The sequence below is a fragment of the Etheostoma cragini genome, chromosome 5 (genome assembly GCF_013103735.1).
Source record: "Etheostoma cragini isolate CJK2018 chromosome 5, CSU_Ecrag_1.0, whole genome shotgun sequence".
Taxonomy (NCBI): domain Eukaryota; kingdom Metazoa; phylum Chordata; class Actinopteri; order Perciformes; family Percidae; genus Etheostoma; species Etheostoma cragini.
Window position 1 is genome coordinate 24,426,651 of NC_048411.1, and position 14,467 is coordinate 24,441,117.

At 39.8% G+C, this 14,467-nt stretch overlaps 1 protein-coding gene and 1 long non-coding RNA gene across 51 annotated transcripts in view; both read right to left on the reverse strand.

Annotated features, from left to right (window-relative positions):
- Nucleotides 1-14,467, reverse strand: part of camk2b1 (calcium/calmodulin-dependent protein kinase (CaM kinase) II beta 1) — a 72,388-nt gene that overhangs the window by 38,234 nt on the left and 19,687 nt on the right. For 40 of the 50 annotated variants that reach the window (XR_004656609.1, XM_034871485.1, XM_034871478.1 and 37 more), the window contains exons 6-7: nt 3,517-3,589; nt 311-413 (exon numbers count right to left, since the gene is read on the reverse strand). Coding sequence is in view for 49 of the 50 variants with exons in the window: in XM_034871485.1 (XP_034727376.1) it covers nt 311-413; nt 3,517-3,589 (176 nt within the window). In the remaining variant the exon portion in view is untranslated. Of the gene's footprint in view, nt 1-310; nt 414-3,516; nt 3,590-7,906; nt 7,980-14,467 lie in introns of all 50 variants that reach the window. The other 10 variants (XM_034871479.1, XM_034871474.1, XM_034871508.1 and 7 more) reach the window with 2 other exon arrangements.
- On the reverse strand, nt 8,980-13,740 carry LOC117944590. Its single transcript, XR_004656612.1, has 3 exons — nt 13,508-13,740; nt 13,438-13,477; nt 8,980-8,990 (listed from the first exon to the last, which is right to left on the reverse strand). It is a non-coding gene; the product is annotated as an uncharacterized LOC117944590 (long non-coding RNA).

The window sequence follows — 14,467 nt, forward strand, 5'->3', positions numbered from 1 at the left end:
ACACACACACACACACACACACACACACACACACACACACACACACACACACAATTTTGATTGACATGCGTATGGCGAAAGTTTGTGTATCTAGTGGGAGGAGCTACTGCCAGCTACACTGTTTGTTTAAAACAACAATGGTGGATGTGAAAGAAAAATTGGCCCTTTTTTCAAACAGTTTCTAGCTTCTCAGATTATTCTATTTAACAAACCATCTGCTGCGCCAGGTTAGTTATAATGAGCCCCTTTATAGCTTAAGATAAATACACATCAAATTCAGATGTGATAACACTGAACCTGCTGTACCTACCAAACCAGGCCTGCTGATCCCCCTGTACCTCAATGGCCAGGCCAAAGTCAGCCAGCTTCACTGCGGCATTCTTGCATTTGCTTGCTAGAAGCAGGTTCTCTGGCTAAAGTGGGGAAGAGGAGAGGATTAAAGTTACCAAACATGTGCATGGTGGGTGAAGAGCTGGACTCAGAGAGCTACTGTATGCATGCACAAAGTTTGTAAAGTTGTTTTTTTTAAGAACATTCTTATCAACACTGTGTTTTCAGCACTACACGCATACTACGCAACCTAGTCAGTCTGCAGTGCTTTTCTTTCCTAGCCTCATGTGCTCCATCTCTGTGGCCCAGATAAGGCAGCCAGCCTCATTATTCTTTGTCAGAAGAGGGCTCTAATAATGGGCTGCTATCCCCACTGGCGCCTGCTCTTTCTCATTTTGTCTCTCTACATCAAGCTTAACTCTCACTTAATTAAGGCCTCTGTACAAGCAACTGGCAATCTTTAATGACAAATAAAAGCACTCTGGTGTGGAATAACACAAAATATAAAACTTTTAATATATCGACAATAGATAAATAAATCAACAGGCTATCTAACAAGACTACCTTCACATTACACAACTACAGGTTAGTATAACTATTGAAACTTATGCTACATCTTAACATGGCAAGACCGCATTATTTTAGTCGATAGCCAGAGTGCTAGGTTAGGTTTGACAACACTAGCTTTAAATTTAACTCCAGTGTAAGATTACATAGAAAAGTACAGTATGCATTTAGGTCTTTGGCTCTCCCCATACAAGGTGTAACCCTACCAAATTATTCCTAGCCTTTGACCCCATAAGTAAAAGAGAAGGAAATGAGCGAAAGACAGACTGTAAGTGAGCGAACCAGTAATCCTGTGCCGTGCCTAACTTGTGTCATCCTATTCTCACAGCTCTACCACTTGGTTAGGCTTTACTCTGTTATAAACGAGGGAATTAGAAGTTGCCAACACTGCAGCAGTAAGATAATCCGTGAAAATGGATGTGGGTGCAAATTCTGATGAAGCATGCACTTCCATAAAAAAAGATGCATAAATGCAATGCAAAACATCCAGGCCACATATTCAGACATAACAGCAATCGCCATCACTTTTTCATACAAGCGCTCCTTTCCTCTCCATCTCTTTAGCACACACATGACTTAGGCACGCACACATAGCTAAGCACGCTGATGACTAGCAACTGGTTTGGTTGAAAGGAAGATAAAGGGAGGGTGTATGGAAGATAGAGAAAACTGTATTTGAGAGCAGTTTATGAGTGGGTGTTTCAAATGAAAAGATTCAAATTGTTTCTCTCTTTCCATCTGTCTGTAGAGGATCTGCAGCTGGTGTGGTATTCCTGACTAATTTCCTTAGAGAAAGTGGTGGAGATGTAGACCTACATTAAAAAGGCACTCCAATTTAAGAAGACTGCTGTGGTATAAAAAGAGAAACTGGCCCTAACGAATTTTAGTTTGCATTAAACAAATGATTGAGTTTGTGAGTCTGGGTTACACTGAAACCATAGCTAGCTATTGTTTAACATATTTTGATACTATTGCCAACCAGACACCTGAATGAAACACATAAAATAACGCTCTTTTGGAGTTTTTATATGAAATCCTACACCTAATATGTTTCCTAAACACTGGTAGCATGGACTAGTCCAAAGTTGAATTAATCTGATCAAAAAGAAGAACACTGTAGTTCAGACATTTACAAGTTTGATTCCCAGGCCTAATTAAAGTATTGGCTATTTTCGTTACTTGTGTCAGACAAAAATTCACTTTTCATCTTTTTTTAAATGACAAAAAAACAATATACAATTTGCTGTACAGTCTGAACAATATAGCGCTGGCACACATTGATTTGTTTGCGGCTGTGTCATCTCCACATACTTCATAACCTAGTTCCTAATTTGAGGGCTCTTGTCACCCAGGATGTCCGCAGTCATCACACTATGACCTATTGCATGAAATGCTCTCTGATGCTTGGGTGTGCAACCAGATAGGCGTGTCGGCTAAATAAAGAAATATCCACAACAGTTCTGATAAACACAGCACGCCTGGCCTGGAATGCTGGGACTGACATTTGCATAGAAGAGTTCTACTTGACAAAGTGCATCATGCAATGCAAGGCAAACAAGAACGTGACTAGGTGCAAGACATGACAGCAAGAGGATTGGGAACAGTTCAATTTCTATCTGTTTAGATGCCGATTTACATCCAGCTCATCGTATTTAAGGTGCTGCTATAGGGGAAACTTTTCCACAAACACAACAATAAGCTAAATTGAAATCACTAACAGCCTTAAGTTGGTTGTTAGTGAGTCCACAGCCAACAATCACATTAAACAAGGAAAAAAATAGCAAAAAGCAAAGCTTCATGAGAACTATATGACGTACAGTATGTATAAATGTCTAAACCCTAAAACCCTAAAACTGACTTTGCTACCAGCCAGTCAGCCAAATAAAATGTTACATCGCAAGTCAATTGATGGCAGTTAACAGAAAATGAGCTGTCACAATTGAAGAACTCAGGGTCTTTCTGATCCAGAAAGGCAATCAAAATCACATAATCTATTCATAATATATATCTCTGACTAGTAAATGAACCAAAGATAAAATTAAGTATCCTCCTAGGCCATCTTGGGTAGATCTACAATTGTCAAGTTCTACTACTATCAACAATGAAAAGGGGCCGGCTCTGCATTGACATCTGTTCTGAAAAGGTTACAGAGCTGCGGCATTGTTCAGCCAGGATGACCAGCATTACATGCTTGAAATCTCCACAGACTGGGGGAAGCGGTGTTTACACAACAGAAGCTGGAGGCTGTGTATGGCAGGGCAGAGTCTGAAAAAAATTGGAGATGGTATTTGACAGTCTCATGGTGATCGCCACAAAGCTGTAGGAACAGCTCTAACTCTGGGGAAAGGAGCTTTGGCCCGACTCTAAAATGTCTTTCTAACTGCACAACCAAACTATTGTGTAGGCCGAACTTTCATGATACAGGGTTACAAAGAGAGTAATTGTATTTAAATCAAAATTCACACCCTCTGTTAGTCCTGAGACTTTGCAGGTGACATGATTCCCACAAACATCACACACATTCACTTATCAGACTTACACAGAAACAAATACGCCCCACCTATTACACAATACTTAAGAACACTCTTAAGGGGCCACAAGATGATCCTCATAACTCACCTTCAGGTCCCGGTGCACCACACCCATTTGATGGCAGTGAAGCACCGCCTCCAGGATCTGCTGGATGCAATGACTGCATGCAAACACCAAGGGGGGGCGCATGTTAGTCTGAGCAGCGCTACAATCCCGTGCACAGGCCAGGGGTTTGGGGAGGAAAGGTGGGGGAGGTATGATGGAGGAGTTGGAGGGAAACATGGGGTACAACAGGGGTTGAAAGGGCTCTTCTGTTGGCAGCCGTCAACCTCGCACCTTTAATTAGCTTTGGTTGACCCACAGCTAAGCACACGCCCATGGTTATAATAATTAAGCCAATTAGGGCTCACTTAACAAGCTTCCTACTAGTTAGTTACATAGAGTAAGTTAGCTAACCATTGTAGCCCAAATATAAGACCTACTGTAAAACACATTTAATAGATCACCAACATTTTCTATGATGTGCAATACACAGATGTCAGACAAAAGTGGATGGTATGATGGCTTGCTCTTCTGTGTTGATCTTCCAGCATTAAAGGTGGCATAAGAATAAAATGAGTGCAGGAATAAAGTGGATCAAACACCTCATAGAGATGTCAGATGTCAAAAACGACATTCAGTAGTAAGGTTTTTGGGAGTTGGCTGTAGCTCTGGGTTCCACTCGGTTTGCCTGAAAGCTGTTAGCTGTGGGTGCTCTGCAACAGAAAATTCCTTTGAGTTTATCTATTCTGCAACTAACCAGTGGATATTCTCTGTGATATTCATCTTAGAAACTCTATTCTTTGTAGATGAAATTATCCATGGACACTCTCATCTAACAAACATTTTACGGGCTGAGGTTGGAGATGCCACATCTCCCTCCATTTTTTTTAGTCAGCAGGCCTTGAGTGATGATAGACGGTGTGAGAATGTGGCTGGCCATGAGGGCACAGAAGGCGTTGATGAAGGAGGTAAGGGAAGGAGTGAGTCATTGTGCAATTAATAACATTTAAATGTGTCTGGGACCAATGCCATGTCTACTGCCAGCCTATCTGGCCTGACAAGAACTGTCACTCTGATTGTTGTTAGCTACTGGACATTAAAAAGACAAACACAAAATTCAAAAAATGTGCAAGGGACGCTAAAGGAATGATTGAAGTTTGAGTCTATACAGAAATTAGATGATATGCTGTATCTGAGTGGGGGAAGAAGATATGTATATACTGTATATGCAATGAGACAGACAACACATACATGTGTGCATTGGGCCATGTACAGTGCCAGGATGTGTGGACTGATGCAGAGCTGCGTGAAAACACACAAACGCAAGCACCGATGCTGTTTGGGATGTGGCGTTGTGTGTGACAAAAAGCGGGAATATTCATGTGTGCTTCCTGTGTTCCTCAAAATTCAAAGGAAGTTAGTGTTAAAAAAAAAAAATCCACCCCACAACTGTCGCGTACCATATGACATGATGTCAAAAAAATCAACAGATGAGAAAAAAGCAGCTTGTCAGATTTGTGTATTGTTGAAAATGCAAGGACAAATAAAGGAGAATCCCCATGTATTTAAATTAGGGTGTTTTAAACACAGAATAAATTACAATTGTTTTAAAAAAACACTAAAAAATACAAATGTTTTGGGGTTGGGGTGTATAATGGATTATTTCTTGTGGGCAGTCTTGAAGTTTGCATCATATACATAGTCTTGATTCTGCTTGCTTCAAAACCACTTCCATCCTGGTGCCTGGACTTGTGTGAGAAGGCTATGTCAGTTTTAACAGTTATCTTATATTTCTTGATCAAACAAAGACTACTCAGTAAACTGTTAGCCTTACAATTAGATCAGAAACTGAGCTGTGAATAGGGTGCAGCCTAATCTAACAAGGGACCACCTGATTTACAGAATAAAGGAGGAGTCTTGCCAGTTTGCGAAATATAACATGAGAGAAACAAGAGAAAGGGAAAGAAAGAAAATTGAGCTACAGAGAGAGAGAGAGAGAGAGAGAGAGAGAGCGAGCGAGAGAGAGAGCGAGAGAGAAAGAGGGATGGCCTGGCATGGCTGTAAAGTTCAGGGCTATAAATTAGAATCCTGTGTCTTGTTACTAAAGGTCTCCCGATGAATAAATACTAGACAGGTCACATCTACAGCCCAAATGCTAAGAGCTGTGTGTGTGTGTGTGTGTGTGTGTGCGTGTGCGTGTGCGTGTGTGTGTGTGCAAAGCATGTGGCCGCATGTATCTGAAAATGTGCGGTCGAGGCTAAAGGGAATTCCATCTATGTAATGTATGTGTGTTCTCTTATACCCTCATTCACACATAATGTGTGCTTGTGTATAGGTATGCATGCAGTTTTGTGTGTGTGTGTATGTGTGTGTGTTTGTCAGCTGTTGAGCTCTGTAACTCGCAGGATGAGAATCTTCGGCGTGTGTGTGTTTGTGTCTGATGGAGGGAGATCATCCCAAACGTTCCTGTGTTAGTTAGCAGTTAGGTGTGGTAATGCCAGGGAAATCACACTCAATATGTGCTGCATTTTAAGATCCATTCTGTAGTGTTTCTGTTTACCCTTTGTATTAACTGCACTGTTTATAAAAAGCCAGCTTTATGCACACGATGTGCGAAGCAGTGTTTCTTTGTACGTATGTAATCTGCTATAAGACGTGTTTGTTTCTGGTTCTGTTGCAAGTTAGCCCCTTCACAGTATTCTTCAAAGAGGAACTGAACAATTAGGTCTACAGATCACAACCACAAATAGGAGTTAAAACAATGGTCACTTTTAACTCTGGTTCAGGACAAAAGTGATGTTGCGGTTTACAACAAAATTTGTGTATTACTGTGAACTGCCATTTTTTAGAAAGGTTTTTTTTCAGTGAACCAATACATTGCTGTACCACTAGTTCTTCCTGTCTGTTGTTCCACTTGAAATTTGTTGTAAATGAAAAGCACATTGTCAATAAAAAGGAACGGCTACAATAGTAATAGCCATCAAATGATCTAAACGTTTGTAGCCATGATAACAGCAATTTCTATTTCTACTACTAGCCTACGCCATCACTATAAATACTGCTGCTAATTATAATTGCGGAAACATTAATCAAAAACACAATAAGTCAGACAATATAAAATTTTATACCGTGATTTTGGTGATTAAGCAAGCAATAAAACTGCACTTTGACACATTTAAAGTTTGGCACAAAGCCTTTGCTGTGCTACTGTAAGATTATCTGTAGTAGTTGCAGATATTGTGTAAGCACTAATTACCTTTTTAGATAATATGCTATTAAAAAACAGGTAAATGATGAAATGAGGGCTCTAGAGATAATCTGATAGTTTACATAAAATCTATAGTTGGAGATCATTATGTGGCAAGTAGTTTTTTTAGAAAAGAGCATTCATTTATGCTTTCTTTTGCCGTAACAGTCACTACTCACGGATTACATCAGTGTGGCAAAACACTACACCAAATTTTTATGAACTCACATTTATGTCAGGGTAAGAATGTGTGTAAACAGAGTGTGCGTAAGAGGGTTTAACTTGTAATACTTCATATGTCTCGATAAGGATATTTAGAGGAAGGGGGCAGCACTGTTTCAGCATAAACCTAAAAGTAATGATAGTGAATTTGTGGAGAGAAGACAGCATCCCGTAAAACTGTTCTGAGGGTTTGCTATGGCATGAGGCATGAAAAAACCTCTCCATACATAACCCACCAGTTTAGGGGACGCTTCAAGTATAAGAATATCATTAAACATAACAAATTCTTTTTTCAATGCAGCGCTGTTCTTTTTTTAGCATTTTACTTTCTCCAAACACTATTACCATGCATGTAATGTTGAATGAGGCTGCCTTAAAAATTCAGGGATCGCTACAATAAAATAAAGGACTCTAAGCCAGAGAGAAGGATAAGGGTAAGATACAAGTATTACAGTATTACAATAAATATAACTGTGGCTTCTTTTAACTAGCCTAGTGGGAGACATTGATGATTGTATGGGCATGTGTAAACACTGGATAATTATTACACCTGTAGAAGGGTGTTTTAGGTGTGTGTGTGTGAGTGTGTGTGTGTGTGTGTGTGTGTGTGTGTGTGTGTGTGTGTGTGTGTGTGTGTGTGTGTCAGTCAGTGCAGCAGGAGTTTTATAACATAGTTGTTTGTAAAATGATTGTAAAGACAACGGGTAGGAGGGCAGATGGCACGGACAGTGGGTGAGGCAGGCCAGGGTCCTCCAATTAAAAAATTAAATACCATACAATAAAAACAAAAACAAAAACGGAAATATACGAGCATACCAAGAGACAAGTCGGACAGGCGGACATCAGACCAACAACTGAAGACACAAACACACGACACGACGAGACGGAGGAGCAAGGAAGGAAGGAGGAAAGGGACGGAGGAAGGAAAGGAAGCAGGGATGCAGATGCTCCTCTAAATATACTAACCTTCAGGTCTCTGTGCACTATGTCATGTTGGTGAATGTGATGGACACTGTCTAGAATCTGATGGATACAGTGACTGTGAAGACAAAACACAGAGAGAGGAGGGGCCGTGGGGGTGGAGTGAGGTGAAAGGAGGGATAAAGATGGATGGACCAAGGAGATGTACAGAGAGAGATGAAGGTGGAGGAGGGCAAGGGAGAGGAGTGAAGGACAAAGAAAGAAGATGCCAGGTGAACAGAGGGACGAGCAGCACCAATGTATGATAAATGAAAAAAAATTTAAGATGAGAAAATGGCAGGTTAGATTAGAGGAGGCCAAGTGACATAGATGTCAGAAGAAATGAGAAGGAAGAGGGGAAGGAGGCAAGGGTGATTGATGCAGATAAAGATGTTGGAAGGAGAGGGATAGGTGGGTGAATGTGGGTGGAGGAGACAAAAACGTTTCGTTTTGCTTTTTTAAACATGATGAGAGACAAGAGCAACAACCTGCCAGACAAAAATCACATCAACACAGACATAGGCGAGGAGAGGAGTAAACCAAAAGAAAAAAGGTGACAGATTGTTAAAGAGAAGATAGGACGCTTATGTATGGGATGAAACTGAATCATAGAAAAGTGGTGGGCTGATGCCAGGTTGTTTTTCCATCACTAAAAGGAAAACACATTACTGTGTGAGAGATTCATGCACCTATTGTACCTCCCTCTATTGTGAGAGTGTGTACATTTAAATATGTGTGTATGTAGGCTTGGTGCAATGAGTGTAATGTGCACAAAATGTGACTAATAGCAGGCGCAAAGAGACAGGCAGCCTGCAGGATCCCAACCCACACAGTGTCTAGTTAGTGGGTGGACTGAGAGAGAGAATGAGAGAGATAATACTGCATGCTTGCTTATCAACACACACACACACACACACACACACACACACACACACACACACACACAACACAAACACTTCTATAGATACAATCCTCAAAAACACGTACACGCACAGCTTATGATCTAACACTCCTCAAGGTAATCCTTAGTACAAACATTTAAAACAACTTCATTTTGTTTCTGCTGATCTCCACTTCTTTATCTTTTCACCTTGCTGCATGGTGTAGTGTACTTCATAGTATATTAGTGTGCTGGGAAATTATGCTGAGTGTGGTGACTACAGGGCACATTTCTGACCACACCCAGCATTGACTTATGGGTGTAACAAACTTTTAACCAGAGAGGACAGTGAAACAATGCTTTTTACGCTGGCTTTTACTCTTTCACCCTAGATCCAGGTTCTTTTTCGGTGCTACCTTTAATAAAAACCTATACCCCATTTGTAACCCATAGCATCTGTCAAACTATTGTCATACTCTTCTATTTTTGGAATACTAAAGGCTTGTTCGTGGAGGACCTAGAACTTGATTATTGACCCCGGACAAAGACGCGAAACATGCCAAAGATTCTGTAAAATAGCTTTAAAGTAAGAGCTAAAGGACTTAAGAAAACACCTGTAAAGAATCAGCTTCACATAACTCACCATACAGTAAACCTAATGCATATTGGCTGCTGTTGGGCAACAAATGACAGTAAAGCTTCAGTCAATACATTATCGCAGACAAATAATGCAGACCTTCTTGATTTTAATTGCAGGGCCAGTCGGTGTAACATGTATTAATGAGAGCCATTGTTTCCCTAAATTCTACCAACATTTTTCAAAATTCTATACATGATAGACAGATGGATGGATAAACAATAAAAGGAAAGGCTATCTAAGAAATAGTTAGTAAACCCAATAGTGAGGACTAAGTGTTAACAGGGCAGGGAGGCATAGATGGGTGTACATCTTTTTCATTGTGCATGGGTCACATAGTTAGGAGAATACATCATAACTGATATCATTGTTTCATCTTCCAGAAGGTTCATGCTGCTGACGGAGTCTAGATTCCCAGAGAATGAAACGTGTATCCGTTTCATTTCTTCACTATGCCAAGCCCTACATTCAGTTATTCCTTGTCCTGCTGTTTGAACTGAACTTTGCTCTTTGATGTAAAGTGAAAGTGATGGAAAACTTTGCTGTATGCATGCATGGACGCACAGCTGGACCCGACCTATTGTGTATAGCATTTAGAAATGCTGTCCCACTCCTAAGTTTGTCTATTTTTGTGTGCATCTATCTTGCTGACCAAAACCGTTATGTCATTTCAAAGGAGTCGTTGGTTTATGAACTGCTGGTGGGGCAAAGAGGAAAAAAGTACAGCACTCGTCACACAAGCCAACCAAATTTGACTTTTTCAGCACTTTGAGCCACAATGTCCAATTGTTCTCTGCGGTAAAGTAATACTGGGAGAAAAATTGAATACAGAGCCGGTCTGTGTGTCAAGACAAGGCTCCTTCTCTCCCTCTCATATGCCTCAGTATTCTTCCAATACTAAATTACAAAACGTGCACTTGTGTGTATTGGGAACAAATGTTTCAGTACTGTGAAATTAATGTAAAAATGAAAATAAATATGTACAAAAAACAAGATAATCTGATTAAATACTGTAATTCACCATGCAAACAAAATAGCGTTTTTCCCATCCGTTCTGTGATGAGCTTTATCTGATTGGATGAACACATGGGATATCTGCAATTTTGTTGGTGCACAAAAATGGGGGTTTGTTAACTAGAAAGTAGTGTCAGAGATATGGCGGTGTTAGTCTCAAAGAAAACTGAGCCAACATGGCAACATTTTGTATTAAGATGCAACTTGCTTCACTCTTTGCTTCTTCTAGTGTTATTTCAATCACGGGTTCTCTAAGTGTCATTTTGTCTACTTGGGAGTGCCTCCGTCAAGTGTGACGCCCTATCAGAAGAATTTGATATACTGGTCCAGTCTGGTGTTTGGCTTAATATCGGAAAGTTTTGAAAATGTTCGCACAGGCTCAAATCTAATGGCCTAAATCCAATCATACACTACTAAAGAGACACTGTAATAAATTCTGACAGGGGGCGACAAGAGGGGATGCAGCACAGTTTGGGGTCTGTGAGTGAGTGTGAGACTAATTATCATAGCTAATTAAAGTCCCAATTATTGCTGGTCTCCAAGGGAGTGAGGGTGGGAGGGGATACTGGCCTGGATGACTGACATCCAAAGAGGTGAAGGTAGGGGAGAGGGAGTGCGTTTGTCTGTGTGCATGGAACATGAGCCAGGGATGAGTACCGCAAGGGCTACAAGGTGGGTCGGAAAGCCAGCGATCACAAGGGGGTTTAGATGGGCATTTATTAGTACTGTAGGTACATGGCAGCCTATACACACATAATGTAACTCTGTTCTCAAAACTGAAAAAATAAAAAATGTCTACATTTACCAAACTGACAAAAAAAAATAAAAGTTAATATTACAGCAAACATACACGCCTTTGTTAGCTTGCAAAAATGGCTGGACCAAAGCCAAAACAGAAGCTCTTTGGCATCAGTCATGAGAATAAATTTGCTGGCAGTTGTTGGGCCACGACTAAATATGCAGTTTTGACAAAACAACTGTCCTCCCTAGTGCACACTAGATGAACAGGCAAAAATCCCAGATACTGTAGTTAGCAAATAAAAGCATGAAAGTGATTGACCCAGACAGCTGAGAGTTTGTCAGTGTAAAAGAGGAAAAAATAAAACAGTAACATCTTTACAGGTTGTACAAAATGTGTACAAAGATTCTACAGCTGCTACTGTATGATATAGGATGTCAGCTTGTCATTTCTTCAACCGTTCATTCAACCGTGTCATCTATCCACCAAGTCATCCATTAGAACAAAGAATTTGGGCCTAAATATTATAGTTATTCCTATATTATACTAGGGATGGGAAAAATAATCAATTCTCTCTAGAACGATTCGATGCTCATTGCAGATAACTTAACAATCGTTCATGTGTGGAGTTACTGTCTCAAGACAAGTAAAAATCCCAAAAGAGAGGGAATGAAACAGGATGGGATAATGGACAACAACTTAGAGTTGTTGGCAAGAGTGCAGAAAAAAAAAAAAAGATGGCAAAAAGAAAACAATATGGATTACATTTTGTATATATACACACACATGATCTAATAAGACATACGGTACATAAAATAGGCAAAACACATATAGGCTGTTCATCTACTTTATCACATTACATGTGACCACCTCATGCACACCACCTTGAAACAAGATTACTGTGAGAGAAGGTGACTTTCCCAAAATCTCTTTGAGGCTTAAGAAAGGAATGACTGTATAAAAAAAAAAAACAGTACACAAAATATTAAATTAAAACTTGTGTGTGACAAATATATGTCAAAATCTAAGCTTTGTCTAGCTGCTTTGTCAAGGAAGTGATTAGCAAACTAAAGAGGAAACTCAAATGTATACGTATATTTAAAAAAAAAATCGAGATGCATCCATAATCGGTTAAGAATCAAATCATTGGCCTTTGAATCAAATTGTGAGGTGCCAAGGTCAACAGATTCCCACCCCTGTATTATACATACATACAGTACATCTCTCAGCTGCCTCAAATATGATCATTTAACACATTTAAAAAGGGATCTTATAGTTGTTATGTCATTAAATGAGATTGACGCATTAAGCTAACGCTTGGTTTGGGAAGAGATTTTGCAATCATACAAGTGTAGGCCTGCACGATAAAATATAAAATCGCGAGCTCGATTCAGCCCTGTTTGCAATTTAATCTTTAAATTACTTTGGCTGTCATTTAATTTTACGAGCCAACTGCTTCACAAACACTTTCTTTAGTGAGTTCTAAACATGTACAACACTGTATAAAATAGTTTTTAAAGCAATCCCAACCGCTGCAATGCTGCCCCTTTAAGGTTTTTTACAAAGTTCACCCTCAGCCAATGACAAAGCGCCTTTTAGTCATGCGTTTCACTCGTTGAGCGTAGTTCGGGAAGCCTTCAAGGCTGCAGTATTGTCTATCTAGGGCAACAGGAAATTAACAAAATGGATATAGATTAAAACCCAGGTGCTAGTGACGAGAATCAGCCAACCACTTAGTCTCAAACCAAACTCGCAGGCTTGCATTTGTTGGTGTGGAAGTATTTTGGATTCAAGCAAAACAACGAGGGTCAGTCTGATGTGATTTCCAAGGCATGCTTTGCCCTCACTGCAGCACCGCAAGGTAGCACCACAAATCTTTACCAGCACCTCAAACGTCACCACAAAGTCCAATATGATGAAGCCGTACAAGGCTTCATCATCAGGTTGTTGCTGATGCAAGGCATGGCAGCTGCCAACATTTGGCTGAATATTTTGTTAAAAATATCAAAAAATAATTTTAGAACCACTGCAGAGCAATAGTGAAACCAAAATGTTTATCTAATTCGTTCCAACAGCTAATCAACACAGAGTGTGAAAAACTATGACTATAAGAAATAGGCCATACCAGGCTTAAAGCACCCACATTATGTTCCTTTTCAGGTTCATAATTGTATGTTAAGGTTGTTCCAGAATAGGTTTACATGGTTTTATTTTCAAAAACACCATATTTTTGTTGAACCGCACATTGCCGCCGATCCTGTTTTAACCCTGTGTGTTAAGGTCTTTGTTTTAGCTACAGAGTGAGACCTCTCACTTGTTCTAGCTACAGAGTGAGACATCTCACTTCTATACTATCTTTGTTGAGAGTCACACATGCGCAGCAGCTAGGTAAGATCACATCAACTAGATACATTTCTCCAACTCTGGTCAGTACAAGACAGAATTAGCTGGGAGACTTTGTCTAAACAAGGGCACACTTGTGGAATACCCGCAGAACAGGGACATGGAAGTAGGTCTTTTGTAGATTAGAGTGAACTAGTGTGTGTTGTAGCAGTGTTTTGCCATTGAGAACGAGCTAGCATGCTAGCGTTAGCCAGCTCGCCTCGGGTAGTTGGAGATTTTTAACAGCTCATCCAGAGACTGAAGACAGAGGACCCAAATACCAGAAAAAGGGATTTTTCATAATATGGGCACTTTAATTACATTTAACTTGTAATCGAGCTGCACTGACTATAACCTGAGCTGTGAGCCAAAGCTTGCCACTCTTGCCCAAATTTAAATTATTTTAGACTACTTGTTGTACACAATAAAATATAATATAACAAATATATTTCATAGAAATTTCAGCTGGGGTTACACTGGGATAGAACCCGACCAAGCAATGGCATGAATAGGATAAAGGGGTACAGAAAATAGATGGATAATTCAATTCAGGAAACTGAAAATAAAAATCCTTCTATCATTGAATGCAACACAGTATTTAAAGCATTACTTAATACTTAAAGCATTTTGAATAAATGTAATATGAAGTGGTTACAAAGCCAATTATTTAGATCAGGGATTCCCAAACTTGTATCCCCGGGACCCAAACTTACAAAAAAACATTACCATGAAGTCTACATTTACAAGCTACTAGTGAAGAACACAACAAAAGATATGTTTTAACTTTGGGAAAGATTAATCTAAATAACATTTTACTCAAAATAGCAGAGTCCACTGTTCTAAAGCTACAAGTCAAAACGTTTAGAGTCAAGACAAGAGCTAAAGACAACCATTTACGGTGCCATACTGGCATGC